The 20,371-nt window shown below is 50.3% G+C and overlaps 1 protein-coding gene across 1 annotated transcript in view; it reads left to right on the forward strand.

The window, feature by feature from the left end:
• MLXIP (MLX interacting protein) overlaps positions 1 to 5,605 on the forward strand; it is a 52,006-nt gene extending 46,401 nt beyond the window's left edge. The window contains exon 17 of the mRNA XM_059676008.1: positions 739 to 5,605. Coding sequence (XP_059531991.1) covers positions 739 to 860 — 122 coding nt within the window. The 3' untranslated portion in view covers positions 861 to 5,605. The remainder of the gene's footprint in view (positions 1 to 738) is intronic.
• The last annotated feature ends 14,766 nt before the right edge of the window (positions 5,606 to 20,371 follow it).

Here is a 20,371-nt window from a genome sequence, read left to right on the forward strand (position 1 = left end):
GTCCCACTGTGAGCAACCATGCATACAGGGCCAGGGGCATGAGGATGGTGCTGTGCATAGCCCTGAGCCAGTCATGCCAATGGCAGGGCAGGGAGCAGTCCTACCCAGCGCCTTTCTGTGGCTTCAGTTTGTCAGTTCAGTCAGATCCAGCTTATGTTTATTGAGCTCTTCCTATTGGCTGGGCCCTTTCAGGTGTTTCCTTGTTTAATTCTTATAACTAACAGAGCTGTGTCTATACATTAAGGTTATAGAGAAGTGGTAGTAACACTGATGCACAAGCCGGAAGAGCTTAGGCCTCTCCACCTATCTGCAGGCTACGGATAGGATTCGGAGAGCTGCCTTAAAGGCAGAGGGGCTGTCCTGATGTCCCTCTCCTCCTCTGGCAAGCATGAGAGTCACACGATGGTTGTACACGTAAGGGCACATGTGCTACTGTCCACGGTGGGACTCAAAGCTGCCACCTGCCGAAACCGGTTTGGCTCAGTGGATAGAGCGTCGGCCTGCGGACTGAAAGGTCCCAGGTTCGATTCCGGTCAAGGGCATGTAGCTGGGTTGCGGACACATCCCCAGTAGGAGATGTGCAGGAGGCAGCTGATCGATGTTTCTCTCTCATCGATGTTTCTAACTCTCTATCTCTCCCTTCCTCTCTGTAAAAAATCAATAAAATATATTAAAAAAAAAAAAAAAAGCTGCCACCTACACCGTGTCTTCGGGCTAACTCCTCCTCCTGTCTTCCAGTGGTGCTGAGCACCCTCCGGCATCTGAGCACCACCACCTCCATTCTGACAGACCCGTCCCAGCTGCCAGAGCAGGCCGCGGAGGCTGTCACCAGACGTGGCAAGAGGTCGGGGGAGTCTTAGTGCTTAGCCGGCACGTCCCGCACAAGATGCCAGAAGACCCTTCCCTGCCTGTGGAGAGGAGGCTGCATCCCACACCTCTCCTAACGCAGAGCCTCAGGGCCTCCCTCCAACTCTGCCAGCCCCCTGGGCCGCTCGAATGCCACGCTCAGGTCTGAAGCAGATTCGGGTCCTGCCAACAGCAGTAGTCCATCCTTGGGAGCTCCTTGCTGTCAACTCTCACTCAGCGACCTCAGTCACAACCTCCGCTGCCCTCAGGGCAGCGCAGACAGGGAAACACCACAGTTCATTCCTGTCCTGCTGGTCTGCCAGGCCCACGGAAGTAGGTGGGCCTGAGGAGGCAACACCTGCTCCTGGAATTAGAACACGAACAGGTCCCTGCCCAGTCCCTGTCTGTTGCATCCTGGCGGTCGTCTCTGGATGATTACCTGCTGCTCTGGCCCGCCCTGGGGCGGCAGGAAGACATTTTCCTTCCTCCCCCAGACTCTGACCTGTAGACAGGCTTGGAAAGCTGCTCAGGCTTTCGCATGGCCAGCTGCCTGGGAAACCCTGGAGTCACGTGTGCAAAAGCAGAGGGTGTGAATGCACGTGGACAGAAAGGAAAGCACAAAAAATGCAAAGCTCCAGCTCGGAGACCCTCCTGGGTGGCCTGTGACCTGTTCCGATTTGGCTCCACTTGCCGTGGCGGGCAGCACCCCCAGCATCGCTGATGGGAATGGTAGTGTGGACTTGGTCCAAGATTTTGCCAGGCGTGAGCTCTCAAAGTGGCCTTTCCACCCTGTTCTCCACCGGCTTTCACACTCAGCCTCGGACGCGCCAGCAGTGGCCCTTCGGGTGCAGCATTCAAAAAGCCAGGCTCCAGGGTACTTCCACCAGCCTGGTCATCTTGTCTGCATTGTTCACCCGGGAGCCTCAAACTAGAATGGTTCTCGGACCAAAGAGGTCACCACACCCAAAGGCTGTCCTGTCCTGTTTGGAGGAAGAAATGGAATGTCGACAGGTGGAATTCCTGGCCAGTCTCAGCTATCTAGACATCGCCCAGATCCGATAGTAAAGAATTACACTGAGTTGATAGGTGGGGGGTCCCTAGGGCACCGGGTTGTTTCCGGGTATGGGGATTACAGCGAAGAGTCCAGAGGAAGGCATGGCAGGAGGCTGGTCTGGGCCAGTCCTCACTGTGTCTGCAGGAGTAGCTGTGGGTGAAGGGTGCTCTAACACCCAGGAAGCCTAGCCTGGCCAAAGGCACCTTCTTGTTGAAAGAATGTGTTTTTATCGTCCTGCTGTGAAGTTCAGAGGGGCCCGCTGGCTCTCCTCCCACCAGAGATGGAGTGGACAGTGCTGGGCAGGCCAGGAGAGCTGGGTGGGCTTTGAGGAGGCCCAGGAGCCATGTGAGGGGGACCACGGCTACCTCCTGAGGTTGTGATCCACTAGGAGGCTCCCCCTGGTTCCTGGAGGACTGAGGAAGGTGCTCAGAGGGCGGCCAGCCCTGCCTCAGCCTTGGGTGGTGAGGCTGGATGGGGGTTCTTCCCCATGTTGCCGTCCGCACCAGCACCTCTGCTGCAGATCACTAACCTGTCACCTGCCCCCTGGTCTATGCTTCCACCCCCTCGGCCTCCCCAGAACACGTGTTTACAGGCCTCTGGATCCCTCTCCTGAGAGGCAAGCACTCGACGAGGCTAGGCTGGTTCCTCATTTCCATGGGATGTGGTAAGAGAACCATCGTTACCCCCAGGTAAACATGAAGCCCCTTCAAAAGGGGAAGCCCACCGTGGTAAGGGCTCCCTTAGGGCCAAAGGGGAAAAGGAAAACACGAAACGTTCGCAGCTGTTAGGGCTCATGGAGGGGCGTGAGCTCGGCCCCTCCACAGATCTGTGCCTTCATAAACCACGTGGGTGGCCGCAGTGCTTGGCCCAGCCTAGACCTCTCTGAAATCTGTAGCTTTCTCCCCACCCCTTGCTGGGAGTCCTTTTTTAAAACAAATTCAGATATAAAATGGGCCTCTTGCTTCGTTGGCCTACCTCTCTCCATTTCTCCCTTTTGCTGATTTAATGATCAGATTCTGTTTTGGTAGCTGTTTAAGGCTGTTAGGCTATGTGTGACTTCGAAGGGTGTGTGTCTGTGTGGCATGTTTTTGTTTGAGGTATTTCCTTAAATCCATTTCTCTTGGTGCTCACGATGACCGTGGCTGTAGGGCCACAAAGCTGTTTCTCTTACTGCAGACACACTGTTGCTAGTCCTCCAGGTTTTCTTGTTCTTGAATCTTGCCTGATGAATCTGGCCAGCACAAGGGCCTCTCAGCCTCTATCCTTGGGTCCCGGCCAGGGCATGGGGAAGCTGAGGCAGTCTGCCAACGGCCTCTGGTAGATGCTGACCACGGGGCTGTGGTTTGTTTACACTTATTTCACTCCAACTCCCATAAAAGAGACTTAAAAATGCTGACACTTTGGAGAATGAGAAAATCAATCTGAAAAGGGGAAAAAAATCCTGTCTGGTACATTCATTTCTGCAAGTATTTCTGTGAAATCTTTCTGTGCCATCAGCTCCCTGCACCGCTCTTTCCTCTTTCACAATGAGTGGGGATGCAGGGACAGAGCAGAGGCCACGGTGGGGCTTTCTGAAAGCCGAAAGGCCTGTCCCTCCTGACCCAGGCGGCTTACACACCAGCTGTCACCCCTCAGCAGGTCCCCGACCTGTGGCAGACCCACAGCTTTGCAGCAGTTTTCACAGCACCAGGGAAGCAGTTCCTACGTCAGAAATTAGTGCTGATGGAAGGAGGGGCCGGGGCAGGGCAGTGAAATCCCCAGCATGCTGTGGATTGAGGTTGCATATGGGTCCTTGGGCAACCACCTTTCTCCACTTCCTGTCCTTGTGACATGACCCCATTTCACCTTTCCAGAGGTTGGGCCTGAAGGTGTTTTTGCTGTGCCAATAGAAATATAAACTTAGGTTCTTAGAGGACATGGGACTCCAGCGTGGTGCCCAGCCCCTTTGTCCCATCCAGGTGAAGGGGTGTGGTCGTGGGTGACATCATTCATTGCCTGATCCTAGCTTAGCCACCTCCAAAAGGGGTCACACACCCCTGTCTCCATGTGCAGTTCTGGCTGGCTCCACCCCAGCTTCCTCTCAGGTTGGGCCTCCTTCCTTGAGAGGCCTGGCTTCCACCAAACGAATCTAGGGACAGCAGGATCGTTGTTTTCAAGATCACAAGTGTTTGCTTTCTGGCTGAACAAGAGCTCATCAGAGTGGAGCGGGGCTGTACTGTGGGTCTGTCCCCCTGTGGCCAGCAAACTCGCTCAGCGTGCAGGGGGTGGGTGCTATGGGCCAGGCCCCATGCTGCCTGCCCTGGCCTCGGTTCAGTTCTTTTACCTCACTGGCTCCGATGGGCAGGCTTGGAGCATTGCCTCATCACCCCTCCTGCTCTCAGCAGCCCCTTCCCCTCCGGTGGTCGCCTGGTCCCTCCACGGTCTTTGTCCCACTGACTGGGTGTAAGCTGGGCTGCTCTTCTGTCTGGTGGGAGATTGCCTTTCCCAGGAGATTCCCTGCTTCCCATTAAGCTCTTTGCAGTAGGTGAACTGCCGACCCCCCCCCCGACCCCCCCCCCCCCCACCGCTCCCTACACTTAGTTTTGCAAAGTGTTCTCTGTGGGACCTGGTTGGGATGGAGCTGGGAGAGCCCTGATGTGGCCGCCTCGGGCTCGGTGCCTCATATATTAAGATTTTCCCCACGTCTGAACATGGGGAAGGAGAGAGGAGGGCGAGGATGGAAGAGCTTGGAAGCTCGACATGTTTGTACCATTCAGGAGCTGCCTTGGTCGTGGCCCACTCAGCAGGTCTTTGTGGTTGGAGGGGCTCCAGGAACAGGAAAAAGCGTTATAAGCCCCCCCCCACCCCCCCGCCAGTCCCTCCACAGGGGTCAGCTGCCTGATTCTCTCCTTCTGAGGACGTGGCTCTCCCGGCTCACATGTGGGGGCTGTTTCCTTGTCAGGCTTGTGAAAATCAGCCTTGGAGAAAAAAGGGAACTTTTTTATACTGAATGTTGGCTTTGACTCTGTGTGTGTGTGTGTGTGTGTGTGTGTGTGTGTGTGTGTGTGTGTGTGAGTGTGAGTGTGTTTACTTAATGAAATTTTATTTTTGTGAAATTCCTTTCCAATTGTGTAGCAGAATTCACCTTCACCTCCCAGTCAAACTTTTGGTTCCACAGTCGACCGTGGGCGTTGCTGATTTGAAGAATTCTCTTCTGCGTTTCTGAACAGACATGTTGCTCTCAAGAACTGAGCTTGTGCAGGGCTGGGAGAAACTCAAGTTTTATACGTTTCCATAGAGTTTCCATCCTGCAGTTAGAAGGTAGGAAGGGCCCGGCCCTGGGAGACCCGGCCCAGCTGTGTGCTCGCGTGGGAGCCGAGCACAGCCTCCCCCACACCCCTGCCACTCCACACCTGAGCCCTCTCACGGCCCAGACACCACGCTCTTTAATTGTCGGGGTTCCGTTCCCTGTGCAATGGGTCGCTTTTTCCTGCTGGGAGCTTCGGTGATGGTGTCAGGGCTCCTTTAGGGGACAGTTACCCCTGTCTGGGAAAGAAACCCCCGCGGAGTCTGGGCGGCGGAGGCTCCCTCAGGCCCGTGTCGCCCAGAGCACAGCCCTATCACGCGTGTCGAGAAGCATGTTTCCACCAGCTGTGTTCAACACTACAATGCAGTTTGAAAACTACATTTACATCCAGAACAATAAAAAACCGTATTTTTTGGAAACTCTCGTGGTGTGTGGTCTTCAGTGCTGCCCTGTTGGTCTATGGTAGTGGTTCTCAACCTTGGCTCACATTAGAATCACCTGGGAATCTTTTTAAAATCCTGATTTCTGGGCCTCATCCTCCGGAAATTCTGTTTCTTTGTTACTAATGTTGTGGCCCCACCCCATAATAAAGAAACAGAATTTCCGGAGGATGAGACCCAGAAATCAGGATTTTAAAAAGATTCCCAGGTGAGTCTAATGTGCAGCCAAGGTTGAGAACCACTTGTCTATGGGGAGCCAGTGAAAGGAGAGCAGGCAGAGTGCCGCCCGACTGGGCTCCTGGCCTGGAGGTGGGGATGCCGCCTGCAGTGGAGGCATTGGGGTGAGCACAGAGGTCAAGGCGGGTGAAGTTCTGGAGGTATCTCCAGAAAGACAGTGGCTCTACAGAGAGGCCTCCGCCAATGGGGCCGGTATCCCACACCCAGTGTGACCGATTCTGCCCATGAACTCACCAGGTAGGCAGAGTTGAGTGGCGCTTGTACCAACTGCCCAGATCTGTATCTCTTGACTAAAATGCAGTGGTTTGCTACACAGGTTCTTGTCTGATCAAACCCCAAGGCCTCCCCCAAGGGAAGAAGTTCATGACACAAAACAAGATGTGGAGCTTTGAGGGTCAGGGCCCTGGAGAGAGGTGAGAGGCATGTGGACTCCTTCCAGCCACAGGGAGCTCGACTGCCAACAAGCTAAGCAGCTGATGTCTGTCTGGTTCTTTCAAGTTTTTGAGCCCAGCTCCATGTTAAGTAAGGAAGATGTTTGGGCATAATTTGGAGAAGTAGAGTTTGGATGGGTTGGCAAGGGAGGAGCAGAGAGTGTCTAGAGCAGTGGTTCTCAACCTTCCTAATGCCACGACCCTTTAATACAGTTCCTCCTGTTGTGGTGACCCCCAACCATAAAATTATTTTCGTTGCTACTTTGTAACTGTAATTTTGCTACTGTTATGAATCGTAATGTAAATATCTGATATGCAGGATGTATTTTCATTGTTAAAAATTGAACATAATTAAAGCATAGTGATTAATCACAAAAACAATATGTAATTATATATGTGTTTTCCGATGGTCTTAGGCGACCCCTGTGAAAGGGTCGTTCGACTCCCAAAGGGGTCGTGACCCACAGGTTGAGAACCGCTGGTCTAGAGGGCATGTGGATAGTGCACAAGAGATTCCCATTCCTCTCTCAGGCGTGGAGCCACTGCAGGGACATCCTCACCTGTGGGCGCTTCTCAAGTTAATGGTGCGATCATTCCCATTTCATAGAGAAGCAACAGTCAAGGTGACATGGGTCAGAGTGAGAAGCTGAAGGGTCACTTTTATCTTGCCAATGGGCTCTCCATGCTCCAAATCCCAGCATTATCCTTGATGCCCCCATCTCTCCTTCCCCTCCTCCAACACCAAGCCCTATCAAGTTTGTCTTTTACGTTTCTCTCAAGGTCATTACCCACTTTTCTATCCCACTGCCATAACCCTAATCCAAGTCCCTGGCACCATCATTTCGCAACCAGTTCACATCATAACGTTCACCCCATTCTGCCTTACAGTCTATCTTACAGTCAGTGTGAGCTTGGAAAAGTCCAAGACTAGTCACGTCTCCTCTGCATCAAATGCAGGTGGTGCGGCCAGGTCAGAAGTCAGAGACAGAGGGTGTGACTGGGGTGTGAGATGTCACACTGACAGAGTATGGAACAAGGTTTAAAGATTGACTCATACGACTACATACTGAATATAAAAAGTCAAGTTTCCTAATTGAGGCTGTAATTTCGTAGTTAGGTTTAGATAGGATAAGAACTCTCTTAAGTGGCATTTAAAGGCACCTCACCTCGGATGTGGACTCAGTTCTACAGAACAGAACTTACCTTCTCCAGTACCTCTTTTCGGTATGTCAGCATCTAAATTGAGCCTCTGTGGGGTGGTGTGATTACGCTTGTCCTAAATTTCAGTAAGCGTGCTTTTTTATCTTTTCATTTCAGACAATCTCCAGCATCCACACAAGTAGAACAGTGTAATGAACCGAGGGCCCATTCATCCGTTTTCACAATGATCCACTGAGGGCCAATCCTGTCATACATGCACCCTACCCACCCCCGCCCGCCCCCATTATTTTGAAGCAAACCCAGAGACCGTGTGGCTTTCCCCTGTGAACAGTAAATGTGTTCTTAGTGCCATTTCCAGCGTTGCATATACGCCTGCCATGTTGGTCCTGTGAAAAGCTACGAAGTCACAGTTCATGAGAAACCTGGGGAATGGGGAGTTCTGATTGATCAGATTTTTCTGTTTCACCGAATTATTAGCTAGAAAACCCTTATTGTTTAAAAAGGGGAAAGGCTTTCTAAGATAAGCGTCTACTTTCCTGCCTTAATAGGTATGGTACGGCAAACAACCTAATCTCTTCATCTAGTCTGACTGATTTTCGCTCCTGGGGGAAGTGACCCAACAGGACTAGTTGTTTCCATTACAGATTTGTGGTGGCAGCAGGGCCTGGGTGACAGGGATTACAGTCTTTCCCACCTGCCCCTCACCTGCCTCTGAAGCCCAGACTCCAACCGGTTGGGGTCTCCTGAGTCCCCAGCCCACTCATCAGTGTAACTGCACGACCCATACTGTACCTCTTCCCCCAACACCCGCCACGAGTTTACCCAATTTTTCGCTCTTTCCTCCAGTCTTTGGCCAAGGAGAGTGTGAGCTGAAAGCAGAATCTGCACTCAGCTCAGGGAACCCAACAGGGACTGTATTGGAGACACAACAAAACCTGTGAGTGATGGGGTAAGCATGGGGGGCATGAGGAAGGGCAGACACCAGGCCCTGAAGGGGATCAGGAATGTCCCCATGGTAGGTGACACCTGAGCCAGGAGGCCACAGCAGAGCACTTTCCACGGCAGAAAGGGTCACAGACCTAACCCTCCGTGCACCCAGCCAGGTGGTCCCCATCTCCCCACTGGGGCTTTTTCTTTCATTATACTTCTGTCCCTTGAAAAGTTATCTCTTTTCTCCTCTTTCATTTGACTCATTCCTCTCCACTCACAAGTTTCTTCTGAGTCTCTCTACTTCTAACCAGTCTTTAACTTTCAATCTCGCCTGCCCAAACTCAGGCATCCCCAAACCTGCATCTTGATACCCCACTGCTCAAGACACACATTCAGACATCACCCTCACTTCTTCCTTTTCTTCACTTTCCGCCTTTCGTCTACCAGGACACTGGTCAGTGTTGCCTCCAAAATAATCACAGGCCCAGCGCTCCTCCCCACCCCACTGCCGTCACAGTGATCCATACACCATGGCCTCATTGCCTGGCCCGGTGATGGCACCAACCTCTAGGTTCCACCCTTTGCTTCCTTCCATTGTCGCCACAGAGCTAGAGTTGGCTTTTTAAAGTCACTTAAGATGCACTGTGCCATCCCCTGCTTTAACTCCAGTGGCTTCCTGTTGAATTTAGACAAAAACCCAAACTCTACCATCTGGCTCCTGGCTGCTTTGGGCCAGCGACAACCTGTGTGGACCAGAAAGTCTTCATCTGTAAAACATGGCTGACGATATACCTCCCCACTGGGTGCTGTAAGGATTCAATGGCCACGAACCTACCATGTTAGCTACTTTGCTATTTGCCATCTCTCTTCCCTGCCTTCTTCCTCGTTCCCAACAAATCGTACCTTCTTCCAAATTTCTCAGATATTTTTAAAAATATGCTTTTTTAAAAATATATATTTTATTGATATTTTACAGAGAGGAAGGGAGAGGGATAGAGAGTTAGAAACATCGATGAGAGAGAAACATCGATCAGCTGCCTTCTGCACACCCCCAACTGGAGATATGCCCGCAACCAAGGTACATGCCCTTGACCGGAATCAAACCTGGGACCTTTCAGATCACAGGCCCATGCTCTATCCCCTGAGCCAAACTGGTTACGGCTAAAAATATGCTTTTATTTATTTTGGAGAGGAGGGGAGAGGGAGAGAGAGAAACGGAGAGGGAGAGAGAGAAACATCACCGATGAGAGAGAATCATTGATCAACTGCCTCTTGCATGCCCCCTACTGGGGATCAAGCCTGTGCCCTTGACCAGAATTGAACCCAGGACCCTTCAGTCCGCAGGCCAACGCTCTATCCACTGAGCCAAACCGGCTATGGCCAAATTTCTCAGATTTTATTAACACCATGGGCAAGACCATTCTCCTTTTTAATATCCTGGAGTCCTTCTGATTCTCCTTTCCTGGCAGCATCCTGCCTGCCCCCTTTTTAATTTTTATTTAAATTTATTGGGGCAACATTAGTCACCATAAAAAACATGACTAGATGTGTGGGTTTCTAGTCACCTCCCCTCCTTTTTAATTCATCCAATCCGGTGTTGTGAATTCTCCCTCTGAAATGTCGCTGCCTATAGTCCCATTCCAGGCCGAGGACACAGCCGTACAGGTCAGCACTGAGTTTATCCTAACAGAACCTTCCTGGACTCTGGGCTAAACGGTCAGGAAAGAGCTTTCAGCTTCCTAACGCCCATCCCTTTTTCAAACAATCTAATCTCTTAATCTCGTCTGCATCTCCTCCCAGCACTTCGTAACCTACTACCCTGGTAGAATGAAGTCCCAGTCCTCAGTGTAGCCACCTCATCTCCCATCATTCCCCGTGGCATGGCCCAGGTGACAGGCAAAATGGACTCCTTGTTGTTCCGTAGCCATGCCCCACACTTCTTCCCTCTTCCTCTGCCAAGAGCCCCTCCCCCTGGAAGGCCTTGTGCTTCCTCCTCTCTGCAGCCTTCTCTGGCCCACCCCACTTTGGACCACCTCCATTTCTCCTCTGTCACTCACGTCACATGCCACCTTCTGCATGGCAGTTGTCAGTACTGCATCACGTGATCACCCCTTCCTAAGGACAGGGACCACATCTGGTTTTATCAGTCATCTACCAAAGCACAAAGCATCTGTGTCCTGGGCACTCACTCAGTAAGCGTGTGATTTAAATCACATCTACCACTCACTGCCCGGCTGACTCAGCAACCCTACGAAACAGGTGCTATTAGCAACCCACTTCAAAGATAAGGAAGTTGAGGCTTACATAACTTGCCGGGTGGCACCAGCACCCAGTGTGAATCTGAGCTGTAGACATGGGCGTGTCTGACTGGGGGAGCCTAGCCCCTCCCCTTGCCCCTGTGATCCCATCTTTATCCTTAAAGGATCTGTGGATGGTGGAAATCATTATCCTTATTTTACAACTAAGGCTTACCTTTTGTAATAAGAACACTCAACAAACTAGGAGGAGAAGGGACTTCCTCAACCTGACACAGGCATCTGTGAAAACCCCACAGCTGATGTTTAATGGGGGAGGACTGAACACTTCCCATCGAAGACTGGAACAAGACAAGAATGTCTGTGCTCCTGCTTCTGTTCAGCACTGCAGGTTGATTGGACAGGAAGAAGGAAAAACGGTCTCTATATTCACATGACATGATACCATATAGAGGAAACCCTAAGGACACACACATACACACAAATATTGGAGCTACCAAATGAGTCCATCAAACATAAAAATTTTTGTGTCAAAGGGCACTATCAAGAAAAGTGAGCCAAAACCGGTTTGGCTCAGTGGATAGAGCGTCGGCCTGTGGACTGAAAGGTCCCGGGTTCGATTCCGGTCAAGGGCATGTACCTGGGTTGCGGGCACATCCCCAGTGGGAGATGTGCAGGAGGCACCTGATCGATGTTTCTCTCTCATCGATGTTTCTAACTCTCTATCTCTCTCCCTTCCTCTCTGTAAAAAATCAATAAAATATATTTAAAAAAAAAAAAAAAAGAAAAGTGAAAAGGCAACCCACAGAATGGGGGGAAAATGCAAATTGTGTATGTGATAAGGGCTTAGTATCCAGAAAATCTAACTCCTGCAACTCAACAATAAAATGAAAAATAACCCAATGAAAAAATAATAGCCAAACGTGGAACAACCCCCATGTCCTTGAACTGATGAATGGATAAGCAAACTGTGATCTATGGATGTGTAAATGGAATATTACTCAGCCATGAAAAGGAAGGAGCGCTGGCACCTGCTACAATGTGGACGAACCTTGAAAACATGATGCTGAGGGAGAGAAGCCAGACACAAGAGGCACATACTGTCTGACTCTACAGATAGAGATGCCCAGGATAGAGATGAGGTTACATCGCATAAAGGTGAGGACCAGAAACTGAAATCCAAGAATATCTGTTCTTAGCACCAATGTTGTTGGGGAAAGAATGTGTTTGGATAAGTAAATGAATAAAGCTGGGATCACAAGGAGCCTTACAATTGTCATTCTAAATATCTCTTCTCATTATAGAGTACTACCGTTATAGAGAAAGCAGGGGAAGTAACAACATTGCACGGTTACACTGAGAAATCAGTTACTGTTCAAGGAACAATCTGCCCTGATAGGCTACTTTGGTGGTGCCATTTAGCCAGGAAAATGAACAGCTGTGGACCCTAGTGTCATTTCGGAGATCAGTGAGAAGAAACAACCATCCTTAGCCTGGCCAGGGTGGCTCAGTGGTTGAGCGTCAACCTATGAATCAGGAGGTCATGGTTCAATTCCCAATGTGGGACTAGCAGGAGGCAGCAGATCAAATGCTCTCATCATTGATGTTTCAATCTATCCCTCTCCCTTCCTCTCAGAAATCAATGAAAAATATATATTAAAAAAAGAAACAACCAACCTTATAAAACCACTGCAACAGTGAACAGCCGTGAGGTGGCCAAAGAATTTGACCTTTACCACTTGTAAAACCCTTCAAACCTCTCCGAATTTCACCCTCTTTTCCCTGGGTGCTATTTCTTTTAAAATTTCAAGTTGTATCCGGCCAAGCCAGGAACCAAGAGGCTACTGGATTGATTCCTGAGTTGCAGGCTCGATCCCTGGTAAGGGAGCATGTGGGAGGCAGCCTACTGATGATGTTTCTCATCTATGTTTCTAACTCTCTATCCCTCTCTTTAAAAAAAAAAAATCAATAAAAACATTTAAAATCTGAGGTTGTGTTTATTGTGCTGATTTCTAAAATAATATATACTGATTTTAGAAAATTTTGAACATGATACAAATATAAAGAAAATTACCCCTATCCTCAAAGTTACTTCTTTTCCAGTTTTGCTTTCTGGCCATATATGTTACACACACTCACATATACACACACATTTTTAAACTTAATAGAGATCTTCATAAATACATTTGTATCCTGCTTTTTACCCTACCATTAAGTATTCCTTGAGAAAATGATTTTGAATGGCCACATAATGCCATCTTATAGAGATACCATAGTTGTTTTTTTGTTTCATTTTGTTTTAGCCATTCTCTTATTTTGCGGCATTTGGGTTATATAGCAGCCAGGAAACTGCCTCTCAGACCTCCTCCTGTGGGAAGTATAATGGACTGAGCCCGGCTGCTGTGCTCTGAAATCCATCAGCCCATCACTCGGGGCCTTGCCTCCCACACGCCTCTCCCAGCCAATGATGCTGTGTGTGTCCCAACTCTCTTGGGAAAGCCCTGGGGTCTCAGATGCTGCCACCAGCCCTCCTTCCTTCCCTGTCTCCTTCAGCAGGGAGCAGACCTGCCTGGGTTGGCCCGCTCGCCCAGCCCAACCTGCTCCCGCAGGCTTGGCTGCCAATAACCCCTTTGTATGGAGAATCCCATCCTGGTGCCTACTTCTGGGAAGACTTGGATTCACACAGGTTAGTTCCGCTCTAGTTTCCTGGTTTGTTTTTGATGTTATCATTAGCGCTATTTTGAATATGAGGTATGTGTGTCCTGTCCAAGTATCTGATCATCTCCTTAGGAAATCGCATTACAATGGAATTCCAGGAGAGGGTTGCGTGTATGTGTGTGTGGGGGGGGGGGGGGCGGGGGGAGGAATAGAATGGGCTTTTCTCATCACAACCTCACCCTCAAGCCTCATCACTGATTGGATGGGCAGGAAACACGATCTTCTGCATATTTGCGTTTCTTTGTTTTGAGTGATGTTGAGCATAGTTTCACATTTATTGGCTATTTGATTTCTTATTTTATATTAAAACATCCCTCTCCCTCCTCCTTTTCTTCTCTCTCATTATCTGATTGCCTCTTCTATTTCCTTTTTATTTTCCCTCTCTTCTCTTAATTCTCCAGAATAAGAAAAAATGACATTGCTTAAAAATGTCTTACAGCTTTATATTCCCTGTCCTTCCTTTACAAATTGGGCAAATTTAAACTGTTCCTCAGTCACAGCAAGTTCCCCCTGAAATAAATAATGTTATCGTATTAGTTTTTGCTTCTCTGTGACCCTTGCTTATCGGTTTATTTGTTTTCCTTTACTCTGCAGATAACTGGCACTTGAATTTTAAAAGTCATTACTTTGGATAGTTTTAATCACAAGATATGCCATGGAAATCATTTGGTGGAGGAGATGCTAAATTTGTCACAAAATGCCAACATCTGCATACCTTTTTGCCTCTTTCTTGATTTTGGCAGATTATCACCCAGAAGAATTCTAATTATGTAGGAGTCCTCATTGGTGACGTTCCAGGTGACTTGGGATTTGTCACCCTGGTCACCTGTGAGCATCTCTGCCCCATGTTGCCACTTTCAGGAAAGGTGAGAATGAATCGTTTTGTTTTTCTTTTCTATTATACTGTGGTAGGTGGTTTTGATTTAAAGGAGTAAATCAGGCCCTAATCTCTTCCCTCATCTCCCCTCCAAATGCTTCTCTTTCTGAGAAATGGGGAAAGTAGGCATCGAGCAGTGTCACCAGCGGGTGGGCCACCTGCGTCAGGCCTCACTGATCCCATCGCACTCAGCCATCGAAAGGAAGGAATGAAGCACCATGCCTGCTACCACGTGGGTGGCCCTTGAGACCACGATGCTGAGCAAGAGACGCCAGACACAGAGGGCCATGTAGTGTGTGATTCCGTGGACAGGACGCAGCAGGTGCCCAGAGACAGAAAGCCCATCAGTGGTCTTAGAGCCCGAGGGGTGGGGAGTGGGGGGTGACTGCTAACGGGTGCTGGTTTCTTCTCTGGGTGATGAAAATGTCCCAGAGTTAGTGATGATGGTTGCACGACTTGGTGACTATACTAAAACAACGTCGAGCCCAACCGGCGTGGCTCAGTGGTTGAGGGTCGACCTATGAACCAGGAGGTCCCTGGTTCAATTCCTGGTCAGGGCACATGCCCGGGTCGCAGGCTCAATCCCCAGTAGGGGGCATGCAGGAGGCAGCCGATCAATGATTCTCTCTCATCATTGATGTTTCTGTCTCTCTCTCCCTCTCCCTTCCTCTCTGATATCAATAAAACTATTTTTTTAAAGACATTGAATTGGACACTCTAAATGGGGGAGCTTTGAGACATGTACATTATGTGTAAAAAAAGCTGTTAAAAATACTGATTCCAGGGCCAGCCCCAACCAGCCCAGACCCATTCGGTGTGAAAGCCAGGAATCAGCGCCTCACTCAGACACCCCAGCAGGACCAGCGACACAATGTGTGGGTCTCGTACAAAATGAAAGTGCCGGCCCCTTGTTCAAGAATCATCAAGAATGTCAAGACCGTGACAACAGAGCATCCACACCAGCGTGGGGCCTTCTGAGGGCGGCCAGACTGGTGTTTGGGATGCCCGATGCTGTCCCCAAAGGAAGGAAGGGTATTGGTTAGCAGATAAACCTCTTCATCAGAGAAGCTGTAGGTGGATTTGCTGGAAATACAAGAGGAGAAATCAAAGCTTCAAAAGGCTTCCTCTCCCTGCAGAGCTCCGAGGTGGTTTTAGTCAGAACCGTGGCGCAGCCCCCCAGCAGGCACTGAGTCATCTGCAGAACCGTGGACTTTTGGGCAGGCTGCTGCAGATCAGCAGGGGATCCAGGCGACTGTCAGCTGTGCAGCTGGGACCGCTCTGGCTGATTGGGGCAGAGCCCATGTCTATGAAAGAATGAGAGAGGCCCAGTCCTGGCAGGGTCGGGGGTTGGCAGCCACGAAGAGCTCGGCCCCTGCTGCCCCCAGGGACAATGGCCATCTCTCCCTGCAACACTGAACTTGCTGAGCTTGCTGCTCTGTGTCACCAGCCCCTAAGCCACAGTCTGATGGTATTGTCAGAGGGACTGGAGATTGAGTTAATAATAAATCATGCCTGAGGGATATAACCTCCATAAGAAAACCTCTGAATTATGGGGGTTGGTGACTGCATCCACGTGCCAGGAGCGGGGTGCAATCAGCTCCCCGGGGCAGAAGCGTGGTGCTCAGGACCCTTCCAGACCTCACCCTGTGCACATCATCCGGCTGTGCATCTGTCTGAGTCGTCATCACATCCTTTGTAACAAACCATGGGCATGAGTAGATGGTTCCCTGACTCCTGTGAGCCGTTCTAGCAAGAGTGGGTGACCTGGGGACCTGTGGTGTCTCAAGTGGGGGGGGCAGTCTTGTGGGGCCGAGACCTCATCCTGGGGGGTCTGCACTAACTCAGCAGCCATGGTGAATCAACGTGTAACGCCTGGTTGGTGTCCACAGCGAGCTGGAGACTGGCTCACTCTACCAAAGCTAAGTCTCAAACCATTAACCCTTCATTCTCATACAAAGACAAAGGTTTCCATCACCTCATCGAGGAAGGGATCAATTGATTCAAAGGACTGTACAAGGAACTAACATCTCTCTCATCTGTCTCTCCATCACCTCGAAGAAATGGATGCTGGGATAAAATGCTCAGGTCGCTGTTCCACTGGTTGATGTTCTACAGTCAGGAAACCATCACCTCTGGGGTTATCTTCTCTGCTTGGTAGGAATCATTTGCATCTCATCGATTGTCTACAAGTCCACAGACTCTGGCACCTAATCGATAATAAATCATGCCAAGGCCCTGACCAGGTAGGGTTAGTTGGTTAGAGCATCATCCTGATTTGCCAAAGTTGTAGATTTGATCCCCAGTCAGGGCACATATAAGAAGCAACCAATGAATGCATAAATAAGTGGACAGTCAAAAAGAATGATAGCTGTCCGCCACAGTGGGTGTTTGTGGAAGGACTGACCAAAACATTGTCATTGGAGGTTAGGCTATTTGGGAGCTTAAAAGCCTGGTATGGAACTTAAGAGTAGAGAAGTCCGAGGCTGAACTGCCTATCTCAAAGTGCTAACCTCATCCCCTTATATGAAGACTTGGGCAAGTCCTACTATCTGTTTGGGCCTCAGTTTCCCTCAAAAAAAGATGAAGATGAAAGTGCTGATGGACTCAAGGCCAGCGATTCTCAGGCTCGCATGTGTATGTGAATCACCTGGAGGTTTCACTAAAGAACAGATTGCTGGCTGCACCCCAAACTGTCTGACTCAGTAGGTCTGGGGTGGGGCCCACGGATTTGCATTTCTAACACGTTGCCAGGCAACGCTGCTGCTGTTAGCCCAGAGATTTGAGAACCATTAGTCCAGATGCCTTCTAAGGAACAGTTAAGAGCTTTGGGCTCAACATTCAGTCAAATGATCACAGCGCTAGCGCTGGCGCTGGCCCTGGCTGTGAAGAAGTCACTGACGGAAGGAAGGAACAGGCCTTCACAGGCGCAGAGGATTGGGAAGGCAGCGGGAGCCGCGCTTAGACACCCCAGTGCTCGCTCTGTGCCAGCCATGGCACTAAGTGCCCCTGAGGCCCAGCCCCCGGGAGGGACGGAGGGCGGGCAGAGAGCCGAAGGGAGCCTGAATCTGGGGCCTCCCCACTTAGCAGCCTTGTGGCCTCGAGCAAATAACTAAATGACTTTTGACTTTGGTTTCTCCGCCTATAAAAAGAGAATAATAATGATACTTACATGACCTGGCATAAAGAAAATGCCCGATAAATGGTCGTTGCTAAACTTATTGTAATTTGCTACTGAGCCTGTTCAGTGGGCCAAAATGGTAGAGGTATAGTATCTATTTCTACAACATGTCCCCTGCTCCCTCAGCCACACACCACCCGGCCCGGACTCACCCTTCACAACATGCAAAACAGAGTTATGAGAAAAATTCAAAATAATTTATTAAATAGGTGCCAAGGGCTCCTCCAAGGAGCATTAACAACTCTCAATACAATAAATATCAATAAGTTAACACAGGTGCCAGCTCCTGCCCTCGCAAGGGTACATATAGGAGAGTAATAAATAAAACTTAAGTCTGCAGAAAAAAACATTCTATAAATACCAAGACAGTTCGAAATCTGCTTCAAGTTCATTCACACGTTTATATCTCAGTTCCCCCAGGACTGGTCAGCTGGGGGTTCACTGAGGTCATTCATTGGAATAATTTACTTAAAACTCATGGTAGAGTTCGCACACTCAGCAGTCACTCATCTTTTTTGAAAGCTTCACATATTTTCACCATTTCAAGGGGAGTAGGCTCCACTGGATGGCCGTCGAGGACCTGTTTCAGTGACTACAATGATTTCACGCACGTAGAAAACTCCTGTAAAATAGCCAAGGTGAACCTTTTACATTCATAGCTGTTGTTGGGCATCGAAACTTTAGTTTCTGGTCCAGGTGGAAATAGGGGTTTTTCGAGCTGTTGTATGATGTCACTGATGTCCATTTTGTTATCGCATAGACACGGATGGCGTTCGAGGGCCCTGAAATAAGGCAGGACGGCTGAGCTGTTGATGTAGTGTGGTGGTCGGCAGTCGGAAGCGAAAGGCCGCGGCAGGTGAGGTGTGGACTTCGGCAGGCCCGTCTCATTCTAACAAGGGGGAGCGAAGGTGAGCATTAGGTTTGCTAGAAATCCCAAGAGGTAATTTCTAGATGCTTCCTCTGTGGCTGGTATGGGCGAGGGCACCCCACCATCACCCGCAACATCTCCTCTCATCGGTGCCACAACCCCGGGAGGCTGTGGCCATCACTGTCCCAGAAGAAACTAAAGCTCGGCTGGTTGGTGGAGCTGGCCCAAGATCAAGTGGCCGGCCCAGATTCCCACCCGCGCCAGGCAGCCCGGCTCCATCTGGCCTCCTCTCCCCATCTGGCTGAGGCCCCCACAGCCTTCTGGAATCTCCTTTCGGCTGCTCTGGGGCTCGGAGGGATGGGAAATGAGACTTCTGGGTGTCCATGTGGCTGCTTGCTCTTGGCAGCTCGTGTTACAGCCAATACAGCCCCTGCTCCTAGAGGAGGCCACACTTGGCAGAAAGGCCTCCAAGACGCCAGGGAGAGATTTTCCAAACACGCCCAGGCTCACAGATCACACTCTCCCCCGCTCCTCGGCCTAAGGACTAAGCATCTGGGTTGCACTTGAGCTAAGAGCACCCATCAGCTTAAACTGCCCATCGCCTCGCCGATTGCCTCTACCCCTGGGTCTAGACGAGCCAAGGCTGCGGTTTGAGTGCCGGGGTGGAAGGAAGGGGCAAGGCCAGTGTCACCAACTGTTTCCACGTTTGGGTTTTTGCTTGTTTGTTTAATCAAAGCTGTCTTGATTGCAACCCTGAGAAAATGAGTTGACATTTTTCAGCCTCAAACGTTCCTCCCGAAGGGGTTGGCTCAGCAGAGCCTCAGCTAGAGGCAGACTGGGTCCTGATCAGACAATGAAGGGCAGACAGGCCGACACCTAACGTGTTAGCTGCCCTGCTCTGCGGGAAGAGAGCTCCCAGGGACCCACAGGCATGTTCACTGTCCTCCGTTCACAGGGACATTGTCACAGTTTAGCTTGGTGGTCACCAGCTCCTGAACTGGTAGACAAAATGGGCCACATCAAAGGATACGCTGCAGACAGGAAACTTCATTTTACAATATTGTGAACCAAACATGGGAGGAGTGACCAAGCCTACTAAGCAGATCCTGCAGTGTGGGGTGTGCAGGAGGCAGCCGATGGATGATTCTCTCCAAAAATTGTTGGGTTGGGGCTGTCTGAGCTCATCTCTGCCTCTGACCCGCACCCGCATAAAAATCCCACTGTACCCTGTCTCATTGTACCCATCCTTTCCCACAGCCACAGCCCCGGCTTCAGGTCCGAAAAGAGCCCCTTCTTCTGGGCGCGAGGAAAGGTGTTTTAAAGAAATGGCTTAGGAAAGAAACCTGGAGGGCACTTACGCAGTTTTTCAAAAGCCTCTCAGAAGAAGCCTTTAGTTCTATGATGATTCTCTTCAGGTCACTTCCACCAGGGATGGGAGCCGTGTGGACGGACAGCAAGGTTCCCATACAGCAGAGCAGAAGCAGGGCACCCCTGGTGGGTCCTGAGGAAAGAATGCTGCCGTGAAGCCCCCAGCCAGGCGCCCCCTGCCCACCCAGCTTCTCTCCCCCGAGCCACACTCCAGCCACCACGGGGTAAGCCCCTCCGGAGTCTTTCAGCCCATCTCATGGTACCTGTGCGGGAGGCCATGGTGAGAGGGAGCGGAGCCTGCTTCAGCAACAGCTGCTTGAGCCAGATGTGTTCGCCATGGCCTCCAGGTGACATATAAAGGGCCCGCCGTGAGGGAGCACAGTCGGTGTTCCGCCCATGGCAAGATTATTGCTCAGCTTTTCTCCAGAAAACACTTTCAAAATTTTGCCGCCCAAGGCTGAGTGAAAGCAGGGCTGGAAGGAAATGCTGAGGTTACCCTCAAGGTGGGCAGATGCCTGACTCAGTGCAGGCACACACAGGAAGGCACACGCATCTTTGCCACATCTTCTTGGAAAGAGCCGGTAAATCTGACCAGAAGAAATTTTGAAGCCCGGGGTTGACAGGCACAACCACCACGAAACATGATGTTGCAGGAGATGCTGGTCAGTGCCCACAGGGAATTTCTGGGGAGGGTCACAGCTGAGCGTGGGTGGGTGGAGAGG

The sequence above is a fragment of the Myotis daubentonii genome, chromosome 19, assembly GCF_963259705.1.
Source record: "Myotis daubentonii chromosome 19, mMyoDau2.1, whole genome shotgun sequence".
Taxonomy (NCBI): Eukaryota; Metazoa; Chordata; class Mammalia; order Chiroptera; family Vespertilionidae; genus Myotis; species Myotis daubentonii.